Below are 18,655 nucleotides of genomic sequence, written 5' to 3'. Positions count from 1 at the left end.
AAACGTCATTATGAGGAGTCTGGATTGAGGTTTCTCACTTGATAATGATCAAAACATGAAATTTAGGTTGGTTTAAAGGAATATTCCACCTTAAATCTTTGAATGTTGACCTAAAAGGTTGGTTTCAGGGAGTATTCCACCTACAAGGTCCTCAAACATCCACCTTAAAGGAACATTCCACCAAAAATCCTTGGACATGCACCTAAAATGTTGGTTTAACCGAGTATTCCATCCAAAATCCTCAAAGAGACCTGAGGGGCTGGTTGAAAGGAATATTCTACCTAAAACCTCAAATATAGACCCCAAAGGGTGGTTTAGAAAAAATCCTTCAATGTAGACCAAAAAAGTTAGTATGGAGGAATAATCCACCTGAAATGTAGACCTGAGAAGTTGGTTTGGAAGAATATACCATCCTAAACATCCTTAAATGTAGACTAAAAGACAGTCTGGAAGAAAATTCCACCTAAAATCCACCAATGTAGACCTAAAAGGTGAGTTTAATGGTATATTCCACCTAAAATTCACTACTGTAGACCTTGGAGGTTGGTCTGATGGTATATTCCACCCAACATCCTTGAACATAAACTTAAAAATTTCGTTCAAAGGAATATTCCACCCAAAATCCTTCAATGTAGACCAAAAAATCTTGGTGTAAAGGAGTATTCCACCTTAAATGTAGACCTAAAGGGTGGTTTCGAGTATTATTCTACTCTAAAATCTTCCAATGTAGACCTAAAACGTTGATCTGATGGTATATTCTACCCAACATCCTGGAACATTTCCCCAAAAGGTTGGTTTAATGGTATATTCCCAGAAGAACCCTTGAACATTGGGCTTAATGGTATATTCCACCCAAAATACTTGTACATATACCAAGAAGTCAGTGTAAAGGAAATGTAGACCTGAAAGGATTGTTTAAAGGAATATTTAAATGATTATTTTCATTATTTAATAATCTGTTATCAGTCAGAACCCTGACAAATTTATTTTCATCAGTTTTTTTAGTGGAAGTCACAAAAAAAGGAGCTCTTGGTTTTTCCCAGCGTTACTGAGTCCAAAGCTGCTGTTTCAACACAGACACATTCACATGCATCCACAAACCTCTCAGCACTCAAACACCCACAGACAGGCAGCCGGCTGGACCGAGGCTCGGCGGCGTCCTCAGACCCACGAGTCGGTGAACTGGTTGGTCCGGTTTGAAGGCCTCCGTGTGGTCCAGTAGAAGTCCATGTAGTCGGTGTTGGCTTTGAACCGCAGCGACTGGCCACCATCAGGTGGACCGGCTCGTCCTCGTAGGACTCCTCCTGTAGCCTTGAGGGAACCACAGGAACATTCAGTAGATGTTGGAGTTCTTCCTGTCAGGCTCATGGTAGAACGGCTCTGAAGAATCTTGTACTTGTCTTATCTGGAACAATCTAACAGCCTAAACTGTTAACAGCAGTGTAAAGAAGCAAACACACAGGCATAGATTAGGACTCAAACTAGATTTATTTTAGAAAACAAATCAGCTTAGAGGCATTTGTTCACACATGTGGCTGAATAGGAGGCCGTCCAATCAGATTGGAGGTCTTCACTCTGTAGGTTGTTTGTTGGGTGAGACTCTTGGACCTCCATCAGCTGACGTGGATGTTTGATGGTCTTCCTCTCTAGTGCCAGATGATTCATCCATGAATTCAGCAGCTACAGACTGAAATGAAGCTCATGCTGCCGTTATTGAATTCCTGTTCCAGATCAAATGTTCAGAGCTCACCTTGAATGCAGCCGTCTGCTGTCTGATAGTTTTTCTCATTGTAGTCTTCAATAAAGTCTTTTTCCTCATGTCAGGATGTGGTGAGACTCTTTCTCAGTCGCTGCAGACGTCCCTCATTGTGCATCTCCAGAGAAGAAACAGAAAAACTGGTCACTGCTTCAGCATCAAACGTTCTACAGCATTGAGAGTGTTTTAGGAATTCATTCATTGTGTTGTGAACTTTGAAGGAGCAGAAACTTTACAGCTGCCAAAGATATGAGCTCCAATTCGGGATGTTTTAGGAAATGAAGTTCATCAAATGAACACTTGATTTTTGCTGAAAACTCTCATTAAATTACTGAAGAAATCCAACATAAAAACCTGTAAACTCTCAGGCAGCTTTTGTTAAAGTTTGTCTATAATTCTATCATCATGTTGTGGAACCAGGACTCTGCAGAAGTTCCTTCAATCAGATACTTGTGTGTTTCTATTTAAGGCCTCAGGTTTGAATGTACAGCAGAGGATTAGAAAGGAGTGATTTTAATGTTTAAATCAGTCCAGTAAATGTTTGGAATAAAAATGATGATAATTTTGATTTAGATAGATTTGTGTCAAATAATATTGTCGAGTCTCACTTAAATATCTCCAAATGAGTTCAGTGTATTTACATTTTATAGAATATTTGATTTCTTAATCTTAATACTGTAGAGTCTGACCCTAAATATTATAATAATGATGTAAATTTAAATAATAAATAATATTGTAGTGCAGAGTCATAAACTTTAATCAGCTAAACTTGCAAAATAAATATCACTGTACAGTCTTAACCTGAACATTCATATTATTGAGGTAAATTTACATAAATCATAATATTCTAGTCTTAACTGGAATATGTCTAACATGAATCTTTTTGTATTGTGCTGATAAACAATAATAACCTGACTTTCAGATAATATTTATTCACTGTGTATTGGGTAGTACAGAAGTATTAGTACAGAATATTATTTCTTGTTTTATGTGTGATAATTGGCAGTAAACATTCTAAGAAGTGGAAATTGACAGGGTTGTAATCATGCTGTTCTTGCACAATATTTGTCACTTAATTGCCCTCAGGATGCTGTCGAGCTACCAGTTTTACAGAACAGGCAGATGTTGCAGCTAATGATGCTGTAATTCACATAAACAAGAAAACAAGTCCATCATAATTTGAATGTTAACAGTCCAAAATGAAAAGGTCATATACAGCTTTCCTATTGGGTTAAAGAGCCAAAAAAAAAACCCATGAAAAATACTTTGTAAAAGCGAGAGGTCGGTAGCAGCTTTAATTTTTTTCTTACAACCCCCCCAAAATATCTGTTGTACCCCCCTGTGCCCCCCCCCCCACTAAAATTAATCTGGATCCGCCCCTGTCTGACATGAAAGCTGGGATCGTTCTGCAGTTACTGTCCTCAACGAGCAGCAGGTGGCGCTGTGAGCTCCTCCCCTTCACAAAGCACAGGAGGTCAGTCTAGTGACCTGCAGCATCCCACTGTCTAATTAGAGGAGACCCACATCACTCCATGTCCAGACGGCAGATGAATCAAAGTCTCTGCAGATCCCGTCCTGCTTACAGAGCGGGATGGAAATGAAAATGTTTCTTCACTGTCACACTAAAATAAATCACTACATTTAGCCTCTAGTTCAGAAATATATTTTGGGTATTTTAAACTCACTTTTTCTCTCTCCCACAATGTTGATTACAATTACATCCAAACAGGAAATTATGCAAATTAGGCGATGACATAATTTAGCGACTTCTTGCGACTTTTAGGACAGCCAATAGCTACTTTCCTTACTGAGGAGTTGGCAACACTGGTCAAAACATAAACGATGCCTCTTTCCCACCGTTGTAAGGTAGACAATGTGCTACAAGCCCAGTTTTATCAACAGTAGCTGTCTTTCAAGCTGCATGAATAACATTGATGTCTATGGAGTGAACAGGGACCGTCTGCAAACTGCAAAACTGCTGCAACAGCAAAGAGAGACACAAATATTCAATAGCTTCTCTCTGATACACTGTAGTGTCACCAGAATCACTGCAGCCTTCAACTGGCTCCTGTTGACACCAATGTTATTTCTGCAGCTTGAAAGACAGCTACTGTTAATAAAACTAGGCTTGTAGCACATTGTCTACCTTACGACGATGGAAAAGAGGCATCGTTTATAATGAGTTATTGATGGTGGAATTCTGAATCTGTGAATATCTTTCCAATTTTACTGAACTGTGGCCTCAAGGAGCCGTGGTGGGCGTCCTTTATTTTCATTTCTGAAAGGTGGCAACCCTATTAAAGGATGATTTCACTCAAAATATTCTTAGAATTTAAAAGATTTTTTCAAGGACTATTCCACTTTCATTTTGGCCCCAGTAAGTTTGTCTACAGAGCTGGAGGCTGCACGGAGATAGCTGTTTGTTTTATGACGTCTTATGTGGTTATGAAAACATCTACTTTTAAGTGTACATAAACTTCACTTTGTACAGTATGTTTGCAGAAACAAAGCAACTGCCTCATTCCTTCTGACATTCACAAATCATGTTTCAGGTTAGGCAAGAGAAAGGACATGAGAACAAGACTTACCAGAAGATGTAGAGCGTTTTTAAAGCTTTAAATAATGTATGAAATCAAAATAAAATGCGTCCATAAGCAGGTCTACAAGTCATCAAAATGTACCTTTTTTTCTTACATTTTGGGACTGAGATGCTCACAAGGAGAAAATAAAAACTGACAGCGCTGACAGAAGTGGAATTTGATGATCAGATGGTTTGGTGAAAACTTCATGCAATATCAGGCAAGATGTAACAGCGCCACCAGCCCCACCCCAAGCACCAAACAAACAGAAAAAAACCCAAAATATATCATTTTTTTGTTTTCAACTGAAGGATTCATTAAAAAAACACCCCATAGTAAATCTGTACAACAAAAATACATTTGGGCTCTACATCTAAAGGTACATAATTAAGGTTATATACACTCCCCCCATCCATATATTATCTTTACAAGTAGACTTCTTTCAAACCCAAACATTAAGAAAACATAAGACTAAACGGGGAAATGGACCACATCAAACATCCATTTAAAAATCGGTTCTTACTGTCCCTCAACTGTGGCTCAGTCCCTCTGCTCTTGTCTGTACAGTAAACTACAGCAGGACTAAAGTCTCACGTTGACTGGATGGATTGCTATGGTAACGGGGAATTAAGAATCGTCAAAATGGGGGGAATGATTATCGAATGGTGACAGTAGTGGAAGTCCCTGCTTGTTGGTTCTGGAGTTGTTGTTTTTTGTTTTGTTTTTTTTCCAAAATCTTTATTTAAAAAAAGCAATGCAGTACAGTGCAACACAATACAATGTGAAGACAATCACCAGGGGGCTACAAGCATTCAGGGGCAGCACCTCAGCACATTACACTACAAATATATTAAAAAGAGCACACAGATCAAGAGTCTTAATGGCTTTCATATTAGTGGAATGTCTAATAGTTTTAATATATTGTTTGACTTCATTATCAAAGACAGAAAGAAGTGGTTTCTGATTAGTGTATCAACATTTATGGATATGCCATTTGGCTAAATATATAAGATAACCCCATGATATAAAATTGTTTTTTCTTGGCAGATGTATAGTCAGCGAAGCCAAACAATATATGTTCAAAGCACAAGGAAAAATGTGGTTCAATGCAAGTAGAAATCAATTTGCAAATATCTTCTCATAATTTGGTGGAGAAGGGGCAAGACTTTTAAAAAGACTATTGATGGGTAAAATCTGTGAATTATTTTAAAAGATATCTTTTACTTTATTATTAATCATATATCTAGCTGGCAGGTTCCACATCTTTTTCCAGTTAAGGTTTTTAATAAAGGTGTTCCAATAAGCTACCACATATGGGACTGATACGACATGTTTCTGAAATAATGAGTGTATACCACGATTACTATTGCTTGTTGAGGAGAAACTAATTTGACTAATTTCAAGTTTGGTTGGATCAACAGGTAATAATGTTGGATTCTGTCCTGCTGTACTTTTAAATAACATAATTACTCCTGTAAGGATTCCATTTATAACAATATTGAATTCATTAATAGGGATTATGATACTATATTTTAAGATAAATTCTTGATATGTCATTAGTGACCTATCTGGATTAAACAACTGATGAACCAAGAGTATGTTGTGAGTAAACCAAAAAGGGTAAAATAAGGATTTGTTTCTGTGTATGATGTCTTTATTGTTCCATATGTAGTATCTATGTGGGGGAAAATTATGTTTGTAGATTAATGACCAAGAAAGAAGCATCTGTTTATGAAAGTTTGATAGTTTAGAGGGAATTTTGGTTCTGGAGTTGGTTCGTTGAATAATCGTAGAAAAATGTTCCTATCTGACCCCAGAATCAACTTGTATGTACAATACCCGTGCAGAATTTTACAAATTTCTGTACAATCAAGCCTGCTCCCAGTAGTTCAGTTCACTTGCAAACCGTGCAATGAAAAGGTAAAAAATGACACTGTGCAATTTCATAGAAATTTTTCTGTAAATATTTAGATTTTCTTCTACAAGGAGAAAGTATCTATTCATATATGTGCTGATCTTTTCTTCGTACTGTTATTTTATTTGTAACACCAAACATTTCCCTGCTGTGGGATCAATAAAGGTTTTATCTATCTATCTATCTATCTATCTATCTATCTATCTATCTATCTATCTATCTATCTAAGTTCATATCAATGAATTGGGTTGAGTTTTTGTTTTTAAAGAAAAAAAGTCACAACTCTGGTTCCTCCTTATTAATTTACAATATTTTATGGTTTCTTTGACACGCTACAAAAGTAAACTAAATCTCCTTTGGTCGTGGACAAAACGGGGCATCTGAGGACATCATCTTTGGCTTAAAGAAACTTTGAAGATTTTCTCTATTTTCAGAAATTTTACAAGCCAAAGAATTTATCAAATAATCCACAAAATAATCAACAGATTAAGTGAGAAGGAAAATAATTCTTCTTCGCAGCCCTAGAATATAGGCAATACTGTGGTGTTGTTTCATGATTTATGGGTTTGTTTTACATATAAAACAAAGAAATGATCTCTTTTGTGACTGTCCTATAGGTTCCAGTCTGTAAGATATGAATCTCATGAATTAAAACAAGTCATTTGGATTTGAACATTTTAGTCACAAGACGTCACTGTAACTGGCAGTTTGTCTCTTTCAGTAGTTTTTTTAGTGAACTTGACTTCTTCCAGTCGTCTTCTTTCGCTCTCATACACACACAAACCAACCTTACATGTTTTGCACTACATGGAGAATGAATTTATTTGACCATTAAATTGATTTCCACAATCTTCATTAAACTGAAAATGTAAATTCTGTGAATGCAAAAGTGAAATTTTAAAGATTATTAACTCCAGTTAAATTATCAGTATGGCAGTGTACATTTCACAAAGATGGACCTGACAGTAGAGCTGAAGGTTTGAACTGAAATCGTAATTTTGAAACAATACAATTTGGCTGCAGTTACGGATATGTGTCTGTTCCAAGGTTTAAAATGTCATCCCAATGGTGTCACCATATCATGCTGTCTTCACTGTGTTCAGATACAGTGCATATGTTATTGTCCAAATGGAGTAATTCAACAGTGAAAGTCAGATTTTTGAAATCTAAATCTAGTACAGAGTGAATACTGAACTAAAGCTTGACTTTAAGAAATTATTTTGCAACGCAAAGTGGACCATCTGTCAGAACAATTGCATTTCACTTCATTTTCTTGTTTTTAAGCATTTCACAATTAGGAAATTAGAAGCTTTACAACATAGCACAGTGAAAAGTTTCTATGTCCCAGTTTTACACACTGAGCTGCCCCGTTACTTTTTCCCCTCTACCATAATGATGTGGTACCCAAACTTTGTCTTAACAGGAGGGTCCGTGTAGACAGGTTTATCCATAGAACTGATAGGCAGCGCAAATGCTGCTTCCTGAAAAGGTCCAACCATCGATCCCCGTGTCATCCATCCCAGGTCACCCTGGCAGGAAAAAACAGCCATTAAGGTAACATGTAGTATGCACCTAATATGGGCACCAAGCAGGAAAATGGATCAACGTGACCAACAAAGGCTGTTCCAGCAGCTTAAATATTCATGTGATGTCCCTGACTAACAACCTCATCTCCATTAATGTTTTTCTCAGTCGCTTTGGTACATTTCTCAAATCATCCTTGACATTTGCAAAACAGTAAGTGCATGTCTCAAAACAATTCCTACAAATAGCAAAACACCATGGATTACCTGCAAAAGCCAGTTTCTTGCTCAAAATCCTTAGTTCATCTCTCAAAAGTAAATATTTGTGTCAGTGAACATGACAGTGGCATCAGAATGATAAGTCCTTGTGTCATTGTGTGGATCAGACAGATTGCTTCATCATGTTGTCACTCTCACAGTGTACTCTGGAGGGATGAGATGAGAGATAGATGAGATGGGATGAGATAGTCCTTTGTTTCTCCCCACGCCAGGGGAAATTCACATTGTTACAGCAGCTTATGTAGCAATAAACATAGTAATAGAAATAAAATAATAATAAAATAGTAGTAATAATATTTACAATATGTACAGGGATGAGAAATGAGAAAGATGAGAAATGAGAGGGATGTTCTGATGTAAACTGTGACTAAAGTTCTGATGACAATTATTGTAAATTGTAAGTTCCACCTTAGTGAATGTGGGAGATTGATTGCAAGAGACTGGACCAGATTCACATTTAGACTTTTACTGTTTGTACTGTAATTTGTTGACAGACCACGTCATTGTGATACAGAAAGGAAAACAGCGCTCATAGCACAAAGAAAAAAACAAAAAAATAAAAGTAGAAATGTGAACATAGGACATTCTCCTCAGGGAAAACTGTCCATGCAGTGCTGTAGGAATTCCAGTGCAGTCCTCCTACATCTCCTGACATTCCTGTCTGCTGGGCCACAAATTCTCATCCACATCACAAATATCTTCTCTTGCGTCTTTGAGTGATTTCAGAAAACTCTAACCCTTCACACATTTCCCGTCGTTAGAGAAAATCAAGATTCACTTGGGAACAATTTACCAATTCAGGACAGAAAAAAAGTCTAATGAAAATGTATAGAAACATCCTTGACATATTCTGACAAGTTGTTCAACCATTCTGCATGTAAAGACTTATACAACTAGAAAAGCACTCAGAGAGTGCAGTCCTCCTCCAAGGCTGGTCAGTTGACATATCATTTCTGACGGATGAAATCTTTAATAAAAAATGACCTTGCGCTGAGCACAAGCATGTGTTATGCATGTGCATGTTATGTATGAATACCAAATTGCATGTAAATTACTCTTATAAAAGTCTGTTGATCAGTTCATCAGTTTTGGCAAACCTTTGTTTTGCTACTGTTGAAATAACCGTTCCTTCCATGCTTTTATTTTGAAGACGTATTTTTAATGTTGCGGGATTTTATTTTGTCACCATTCCAGCAGCACAGGAAGTGATTCTCTAAGAAGCGGTTTCTTGACATGACGAAGATGCTGCTGAAAAGTCAGAAAATTCAAATGAAGATGAAAGACAACGGATCCAGTTGTTGCTGTCTAGCAAAGGATGTGTCTAAACTTTGAAGCAGCTGGAATGGAGACAAGCTCTTACTGTGAAGGAATGAGTGAAGGACAGGAAGGTGGATTTGTGTTCAAAATAAGGCTGACGGCTGAACTTAACGTGTCTGGCTGGGGTTTGCTACATACATGACCTAAATATGTAGCGGACGGCAGGAATTGATGGGGCTCAGAAACAGCCCACAGTTTAATCATTTGTTCCTTGTATGATTTCCAACTGATAAATCACAGTCAGTTTGTAGTAGGATGCAATCATGTGATGGTCAGCAGGTAACTGACACAGTGTTCACATCATGGTTACAGCGACGCCGTGCCGGCTGCTATATCTCCCAATGGGAAATCTTTAACAAAGCTGTAGATCCAGACTATAAGCCGCATCACTGCCAAAATCTAATCACTTGGTCCTTGTGTCATTTCTGACCTTCTCTGAAAATTTCATCCAAATCTGTTGCTCCATTTTTCAGTAATGTTTCACACAGACGGACAGACAGATTCACAGACAAACGTACGCCGATCGTCACATAACTCCGCCCGTTCCTTTGCGGAGTAATTAACTAATGCCTAAATGTTGTGGGGGGTGAGACTATCCAACAGAGACTCATTATAATACATTCTGATCAACATGACATAAGCAATTGATAATGTAGGAAACGGCAGAGATTTGAACATAATCATTTGCATGGATGAACCAAAGCATTTGCAACTTGTTCAAAGAAATGAGAAACTGCTTTTTTAATGCGCACAAGTGACACAATGATGTGAAGATTGAACAAGTAGTTTAGAGAATTTCAATTCTGATCTGAGTAATGTACCAAAGCGACTGAAAAAACTGTAATGTTTCCCAGAAGCTATGAATGGTGGGATGCGGGTGTGAAAAAGCAGGAGTGGATGTAAAGAGAAGGGCAAAAATAGCATGTTCAGAACTAAAAATTGTTATTTATCACCCATGAAGACTCATTATGAGGTTTAGGAGTACACATCATACTTAATAATTTCCCTTTGTGTGCTGCTGTAAACAATCCTGCATATGGTTACAAAGACAGAAACTCTGAATACATTTCCATTGCAACAGTGACCTCATCCAAGCCACATAATGTGAAAAACTTTACCACAGAAAAACCATCGTCCCTAGGGGGTGTGAGTAACACTACCTGAGATCATTTCAATCCAGCAATAAAACAGCAAAGACAGTGAGGAAAAAATAAAATAAACACTGTGCATCTATGAGTTTATGTACTTACTCCTTGTCTAGCTTTGTCTTCACTGTATTGTGTTGCTACTTCGCTGAAACGGACTCCAGACTTCAGTTTCTCCATCGCCTCCATGCATTTTCCGTGTTTTTCACAGAGGATATGCCGAACCTTGAAAAGACACACGGATCAGAAACGCACAGTTAGACTTTCAGGAATAAAGGACAGTTATAGACTAATAGGTAATATCACTGTAGATATTGTGCTTAGCAAACACAGATGAAGCACCCCAACAGCTGATCAATAGAAAAGTTATACTTTATATCTTGAAGCCCGTGAATTCTTTAATGCTTTTTAATACTGGTGCTTCCTTCTCTCTGTGACATAACGTTGACATTATGCAGCCAAAATGCTTGTTTTTCGAGTAATGGTCTGCAGATAAAACAACTTGCTTGGAACAGTTTCTGAGAACAAACTATCTTTCTGAATGTAACTTAAGTAATATTTCACCTGTTCCTATGGTTGCCAGTTTAAATGTTCTGTTGTGTCAGAAATCAAAGAATCATCCAAGAGACACTGAATTATAATAGAGAGAACAAGATACTGCATGTAAACTATAAGACACAGAAATGTGTTCCTGGTCTTAAGTTGTTATTTTACTTCTCATCATGATGTGTAAGTGCAAAATCTGGTGCCGACTCGACAACGGTGGAATGTAACAGAATACATTTGCTTAAATACTGTACTTAAAAACAAATTTGAAGTACTTGTACTTTCACCATTTTATGCAAATGTACACTCATGCTACATCTCAGAGGCAAATCTTGTACTTTATACTATACATTCATCTGCCAGCTTTAGTAACTAGCAAGCTTTCAGACTACAATTCGTAACACCCCACCTTTTCTGTAAAAACAAAACTTTTAATGTTGAGAAAGTTCTCCAACATCCCAAGCTAAAGAAGCTAATGAACAGATCTCTTGTATCCGTTGGAAAATGCACAACTTGGTTGTTTGTCTAAGCTTAGGAGCAGCTGATTCTTTGGACATAGTGTATGTGGTTCACACAAGACTGCAATGCTACAAACACAGTCTAATCTTGTAGAATATGATGCAATGCAACTACACAATAGTATATAAAGTAGCTACGATTTGCTCAACATTAAACATCCACCGCAGAAAAATGCAACATACACATTCATGCAGCAGTACTACTAATTAAAATTCAAACTCAAATTGAATTTCCCAACATTGGAGGTTTCATTTGGTACGAGCCTTTTTTTTTTCTTTTACCCTCTGCTATCCCTACCCAAATCCCTACATGTCTTTTTCTTTTTTCCTCAAGAAAGGCGCCACGCAGCACTGCGCAGCAGCCTGAGCTGTCATTGGCAGGGCAGCTCAATGACATTTCATTGTATATGGAAGTGTGCAATGACAAATAAAGCTATCTATCTATCTATCTATCTAAAAAAACATATGTAACAGTAAACAGGGTTTCTGCAGATATCAACCAGTCAAATTCAATGCTTTTTAATGCCATTTTAATGCTATACTGTTAAAATTTTAATGCCACGACTGTGAACTCAACAAATTACATGGGTTTGTTTTTTTGTAAAAGATGATTTTTATATGAAAACTGTCCACACATTTCATTATTTCTGAATCCAGAAACCACCCCTGACCACCAACGGGCTGCAGTCATTCTCTGAAATCCACCTTTTTGAGTCATTTTTGCTGGAATTTGCATTTCCCCATTTCACCGCTATCCTCCTCCTGGTCCAGTCTGCCGACCACTTTAAAAACATGCAATTTTTGGCAATTGTACCTGACCGGCTGGAACAATTACCGTAATGCTTCGGCATGTTTATGCAAATGCACATATCTGACGAATCGCAGTCTATAATTATATATTATTATTGTTAAATATCTTTCTTGAAAACTGCTGATAGAATTTTTAATGCCATTGAGAATCAAATTTAATGATTTTTTAATGCCATTTAAGGCCTTAATTTTCACAAAATCAACTTAATGACTATTAATGCTTTTTAATGCCCTGCAGAAACAATGGTAAAATACTGATAGGAACATTTTTCTGCAGAATGAGTACTTATAGTCATGATACTTTAGGCACAACATGCTGACAATACATACTAATGTAGGTTTTACTTTAGAACAGGATCTGTATCATTTTTCCACAGCTGCAGCTGGATCACATGTTCGTGCATCATCTTCTTCCAGTTAATTCAAAAGAAATTGTGGTGTGATGAGCTAACACCACTGGCCAGTTGTTTAAAACAGATACCCCACATTAAGCCATGTGTGAGTTTTTGCGGTGCAGCGTTGACTAAAAATGTGAACATTAAGGTTACCTTCACAGAGGTTCCTCCCTTTGGGGCTTTTTCTTTCTTGTCAGCGTCTGCACCTCCTGAAGCACCTCCTCCTGAAGCAGTACCCAAAACAAAACCAATTAAAACATACAAGAACACTGCAAAAGCAACGTAACAATAGTGTTAACGTGAACGACAAGAAGGAAGTGTGTGCTGTTTTTGTGCTAACTTAGATGCTAGAAAATGTGGCGGTAATCTACTAGAATACAACATATAATTAATAGTAAATAACTTATGGGCCACTAACCTTTACCACCTTTGCCACCTTTTCCCTTCGGCGGCATTTTTGTTTAGCGTAAACTAAATTTTAAGTAATACTGAGAAAGGAAGACCTGTACTAGCATGCGTTCATGCTAATATTGTGACAGACATGCGCAATAAGGTGTTTCTTCTTCTTTGGCACATTAATGGTAGATTACAGCTGCTGAACATCTATACCGCCACCTGCTGTGAAGAACACGAAATGTCATCCTACAGGTCATAAGTAAGTTCACTAGTTAAAATCATAGACTGTATAATAAAGATATTTTATCTCTATCTTTCTTTATTATACAGTCTATGGTTGAAATTCATCCTAGCAACAATTTAACTTACAACGTACCCAAAAACTATTATTTTCATTGTAGAAAAGTTTAATTTCCATCTATCTATCAATTTATCAATCTATCAATCTATCTATCAATCTATCAATCTATCTATCAATCTATCTATCTATCTATCTATCTATCTATCTATCTATCTATCTATCTATCTATCTATCTATCTATCTATCTATCTATCTATCTATCTATCTATCAATCTATCTATCTATCTATCTATCTATCTATCTATCTATCTATCTATCTATCTATCTATCTATCTATCTATCTATCTATCTATCTATCTATCTATCATATACATATACACAGGATCTCATGTAAAAAATAATAAATTATAATAATTATAATAGGCATTTTATATATATATATATATATATATATATATATATATATTATACATTCCTCTAAAATTCCTCGAATATATAAATACACACACACATATATACGTGTATATATATATATATATATATATATATATATATACATACATACATACATATATATATGTGTGCGTGTGTGTGTGTGAGTGTGAACGTATATATGTATGTATGTATGTGTCTGTGCTTGCGTGTGTGTGTGGAAAAGACCTCTGAGCTTGCATTGTGATAAAAGGGGTCTTTTTAAACTTGTATGTTATGTATTAAAATGTAGGGAAAAAGAGAAAACATCCCTCTCTCTCTCTCTCTCTCTCTCTCTCTCTCTCTCTCTCTCTATATATATATATATATATATATATATATATATATATATATATATATATATACACATATATGTATGCACATATATATGTGTATATATATATATGTTTTATATATATAATTATTATTATTATATATAATTATTATTATTATTATTATTATTATTATTATTATTATTAGTTTTGTTTGTTTCACTTTGTATAATTAAGTAAAAGGTATATGTTACATATTTATTTATTACTTACTATTTATTACTAAATCTGCCTGAGATAAATAAAACGCTGTCTTAGTCACCGGAAGCTTGTTACAACAACTAAAGACGACAGTAGAAAAAAATGCGATTGTATAGACAAGTTTATTTTTTTTAAGAGAGAGGAAGAAACGTGGCCTAAACAATAAAGCCAGCAACACATCATCTTGGAAAAAAACTATCTTAAAATCCATACTTAAGCGAGCATTTCACCAGACCGCCATTGTTCTACCGCCATTTAAATTCACTGTAAATGTAAAAACGTCCTCAGAATAACCGACAAACAGCTGAGTCCAGACAGTAACGTTCAGGAAACATTCAGGAAATTTCCGGAAAATTGTGCTGTTCAAGGAACTTTCATTGAAAGTTACTGTTTGCTGGGGAAGGTTTTAAAAGGTGTCCAACAGAATAAACCCTCCTATCCGGTGTCACGTCGTCGCGGCGTTACCATGGCAACCACAGTGAACACAAAACGGTGCGTGGCGCTGCAGCAACAAAACACGACCTCATAGACACTAAACATGGAGAAGTACGAGAAGGTTTTGTGTTTGGGCAGAGGAGGAGCAGCAGACGTGTTTCTGATGAGACACTTGGAGCTGGGCAGCCTGTCGGCTGTGAAGAGGATCAAAGTGGAGAAGACCGGGGCAGAAAACACACCCAGGGCTGTTCTCCAGGAGGCCCACATCATCAGGAGGCTGCAGCACCCAAACATTGTGCACTGCAGCGATGCATTCATGAACCCTGCAGACGGATTCATCTACATCGTGATGAGCTACTGCGATGGAGGAACGCTGGACGACAAGGTGAAAGAGAGGAAACCTCAGGACTTTTTCACAGAGGACACAGTGATGGGCTGGTTTGTGCAGGTGGCTGTGGCTGTCAGCTACATACACGAAGCCAGAATCCTGCACCGGGACATCAAAACCTCCAATGTGCTGCTGACCAAGCAAGGCCTGGTGAAGTTGGGAGACTTTGGCATATCCAGAGTGATGACCAACACCACTGACATGGCATCCACATGCGTTGGGACGCCCAGCTACCTCAGTCCTGAGCTCTGTCAGGACGTCCCGTACAGCTGCAAGTCCGACATCTGGGCCCTCGGGTGTCTCCTGTATGAGATCTGTGCTCTCAGGCCTCCTTTTGCAGCCACAAACCTCCTGAGTCTGTTCTACAAGATCACCAAAGGAGAGTACGATCCTGTGCCTGACGCATTCTCACACGATATTTCCTGTTTGGTTCACAAAATGCTCAGCCTCAATCCAGAAAACAGGCCGAGTGCTGCTTGTATACTCAGCAGTGCTTATGTGCAACATCACCTGGAGGCTATCCAGGAGAGACAGACAGGTTTTACCCCTGTGGCTGATGTTAACAACGAAGGAAAAACCACAGAAATGAATAAAACACTGGGGTCACATGTTCTCAGTCAGTTGTGGGAGGAGACAAGTGATGCAGAGGAGGAAGACGCCGGTGAGCAGAGCAGCTGCTTCTATCCTGAGGACTTTGATGAAGATGGAAGTTCTCATAACGAACACTCGAGGACCAGGAGCGATTCAGCCGAGTCTGTCGGTAATGTAGAAAAAGTAAATGGAAAGTGAAGCTTCATCCTGATCACAGCAGTGACCCTCCAAAGGGTCAAAGATAAACGCCAGAGGTTGAAAGATGACTGACGGGGAAGAAAAGGATTAAAAAAATAAGTTCAGATACACAAATATGTGTTCAATTGTAGGATTTTTCTTTAATCTTTGCTTTTTTATTGTGAAATATCAAATAGCTTAACACAAAGCCACAATCAAACCATGTAAGAATGATGGTTTAAAGGGGATCATAAGAGATTAAATTCTGCAATCAGTATGTGTCCTTAGTGTCATCTTAGGACAACATCAAGTAGCACTGGTACAGTAGCTCATTCAAAATCCATATTATTTTGCTTCTTTTTAAAAATGTATTTAGCTTCATGTTTTATGATTTATTTTACTTTGAAGACAAAGCACCTCTTCATCCATCTATTTCATGTTCCAAACAGACTCCTGGACACATTTATTCCTTATAGTTTATCAATTCAACATCATCTGACGTGTTTGTTGAGGGCAACTTTAAAAGTGCATCCAACAAGTTTTATATGAACTCTTTATCTGAAAAAGTATCTCTATCTACAGTAGGTGGATATCGTGCAGTATAAAGTACAATATTGGTTTCTTGAGTGACTTGAATAAATGTAGGCAACTTTCTATTGCTGCTTCTAACACAGTATTAACTCCTTTTTGTTTTCTTACTTCTTAGTTGAATCACCGGACATCTCAGGTCTCTAGACGTTTGTCAATTCGTTATTTAGAATTCATTATTAAGGATTGTTTCGAGATCATGTGCATGATAAACACCAATATGCAGAAATTCAATTTTATACCTAGAAATGAATTTTGCTTTTTACCAAAATATTAAAGACAAAATTCACCAAAAGTGACACATATGTACACTCTGATGTTCTGAACATTATCCGTTTTAAATCGACCAAGGGTATGTTTATTAATCAAGAAAAAACATCAGATATTCGCTGGTTTTATCTTCTCAAATGTCAGGATTTATCATATTTCCCTTGTTTTTATGTAAATTGAGTATCTTTGAAATCTGCACAGTTACTTGGACAAAAGAGTCATGAAGCTATTTGGTTCAGAGAAATGTGGCAGCCATTATTCTCTACTTTTCAGCTTCTAGACGATTAAGCAATGAATCAAAAAAGATAACAGTGAGAGGTATAAACCTGTATTACTAGTAAGAGTTTCATCACATGCCATGAGAATTAAGATTAAGTTTCTGCTTTGGTCACATCTTTAAACCACTAAAAACTCTTCTGTATAAAATTCTATATTTAAAAGTGTTTCTAAATATGTATTTTTTTTGTCTATTGACTACTTATTTCAATGAGTTTGTGTCTTCTATCCTGTAAAAATGCCATATAGCCAAGGTAACGAGGTAAAAAGTGTGATTTTCACCAGAGAGAGTCTTGATTGAAGTCATGATATATATTTTTTTAAAAACAGCCTTATTTTGTCCACTTAATATACCTGCTTATTAACTTGTCCCTTGTCTTTTTAGGGGAAGTAGTTTTTTTGTTTTCATAGAAGAATTATAATACAAAAGCCTCAGATTTTGGTATCATTTCTTCAGTACCTCAGTGATAAATGGCTCAGCAAATGCTTTCTCTCTTACAGTATTTCCCGATGCTTCAGAACAATTTGAATATCCGGATGACTTTGAGGAAGATGAGGAAAAAGAAGACCAGGATGCAGACTTTGTCCAAACTGCATCTCCTCAGCAGCCACATGATGATACACTGGTGGAGGAATTTCAGCTGTGCGACGCTGGAGGACTGACCGTCACACTGAAAGCACTGAAGGAAAAGGGCTGAAAACTTCTGCATCCCTAAAAAAAACTGCAAATCAGGATGGACCAGGGTATTAAATAAAAGGATCACAGTGCTCCGAAGTATTTTTAAAGTGCCAAGGTTGGTTAGGTGTTTCTAAAGTCAGTTTGATGCCATGTTCTTGTCATGAGATGTCCTCAAAGTGTTAATTTGGATCGTATTTATTACACCTCTTAATGCAACTATATGTGTTCTATTCAGTCAACTTTCTCTTTTAGTATAATATTAAACACTGCATGGAATGAAATGAATGAATGGGAGGAAGTACGTGGTGTAGATTGCTGACCACAAAGATGTTCAGATTACACCTAATAATACAACCAAAATTAAGATAATAAATAAGAGGAAGAAACATATTTGGAAACTGAGATTAAAACAGAAACTGGACTCTGTAAGATCAACACTGGATGCATCAGTAACCAAAGAGAGACTTTTATAAGCCTGACAACCTGTTACCTAAAAGTAGATTTGATCATACTTGCATGTCAGCCAGACATTTTCACTAGAAGTTCACACTTTTTCCAGCATCAGAAAAAAGCATTAATATTCTCTCTACCTCTTTTTATCACACAAACTAGTAAATTTATTATATATTCAAATTTTAAGCCAAGAGATATTTTAGTTTCTCTCACATTTATTATGTTTAATCTTGAACTAATTAGAAATTGAGCAGCTTTATTGCTGTCATGGAAAGGGTGAACATCTACAACAGGTACAATTTATCCATAATCCA

The 18,655-nt window shown here is 36.9% G+C and overlaps 2 protein-coding genes and 1 long non-coding RNA gene across 4 annotated transcripts; 1 reads left to right on the top strand and 2 right to left on the bottom strand.

Moving 5' to 3' along the window:
• Window positions 1-1,469: 1,469 nt before the first annotated feature.
• On the bottom strand, window positions 1,470-3,061 carry LOC129350407 (uncharacterized). The gene is made up of 2 exons (XR_008603806.1): window positions 1,751-3,061; window positions 1,470-1,687 (listed from the first exon to the last, which is right to left on the bottom strand). It is a non-coding gene; the product is annotated as an uncharacterized LOC129350407 (long non-coding RNA).
• A 3,993-nt stretch (window positions 3,062-7,054) lies between these two features.
• Window positions 7,055-13,337, bottom strand: pin4 (protein (peptidylprolyl cis/trans isomerase) NIMA-interacting, 4 (parvulin)). The gene is made up of 4 exons (XM_023298193.3): window positions 13,202-13,337; window positions 12,937-13,007; window positions 10,620-10,739; window positions 7,055-7,779 (listed from the first exon to the last, which is right to left on the bottom strand). The coding sequence occupies exons 1-4, from the start codon at window positions 13,236-13,238 to the stop codon at window positions 7,621-7,623; spliced, it is 387 nt and encodes a 128-aa protein (XP_023153961.1). The 5' UTR covers window positions 13,239-13,337; the 3' UTR covers window positions 7,055-7,620.
• Window positions 13,338-14,939: 1,602 nt separating this feature from the next.
• Window positions 14,940-18,023, top strand: nek12 (NIMA-related kinase 12). 2 transcript variants are annotated; one of them, XM_023298203.3, is made up of 2 exons: window positions 14,940-16,067; window positions 17,711-18,023. In XM_023298203.3, exons 1-2 carry the CDS (start codon window positions 15,023-15,025, stop codon window positions 17,905-17,907), a joined length of 1,242 nt encoding a protein of 413 aa, XP_023153971.2. In that variant the 5' UTR covers window positions 14,940-15,022; the 3' UTR covers window positions 17,908-18,023. The 2 variants fall into 2 exon arrangements, with proteins under 2 accessions (XP_023153971.2, XP_023153972.2); XM_023298204.3 differs by having other exon boundaries at window positions 14,940-16,081.
• Window positions 18,024-18,655: the final 632 nt, after the last annotated feature.

Source organism: Amphiprion ocellaris, chromosome 13 (assembly GCF_022539595.1).
Source record: "Amphiprion ocellaris isolate individual 3 ecotype Okinawa chromosome 13, ASM2253959v1, whole genome shotgun sequence".
Lineage (NCBI taxonomy): Eukaryota > Metazoa > Chordata > Actinopteri > Pomacentridae > Amphiprion > Amphiprion ocellaris.
This window is presented reverse-complemented; position numbering and strand designations above follow the sequence as displayed.

Coding starts and splice junctions, on each gene's coding strand:
- pin4 (XM_023298193.3), bottom strand. CDS start 13,238: ATGCCGCCGAAGGGAAAAGGTGGCAAAGGTGGTAAAG. Junction 10,740..12,936: donor AGGGAGGAACCTCTGTGAAG/GTAACCTTAATG, acceptor TGTCTTTTCAAG/GTTCGGCATATCCTCTGTGA. Junction 7,780..10,619: donor AAGACAAAGCTAGACAAGGA/GTAAGTACATAA, acceptor TTTTCCTGCCAG/GGTGACCTGGGATGGATGAC.
- nek12 (XM_023298203.3), top strand. CDS start 15,023: ATGGAGAAGTACGAGAAGGTTTTGTGTTTGGGCAGAGGAGGAGCAGCA. Junction 16,068..17,710: donor CGATTCAGCCGAGTCTGTCG/GTAATGTAGAAA, acceptor TCTCTCTTACAG/TATTTCCCGATGCTTCAGAA.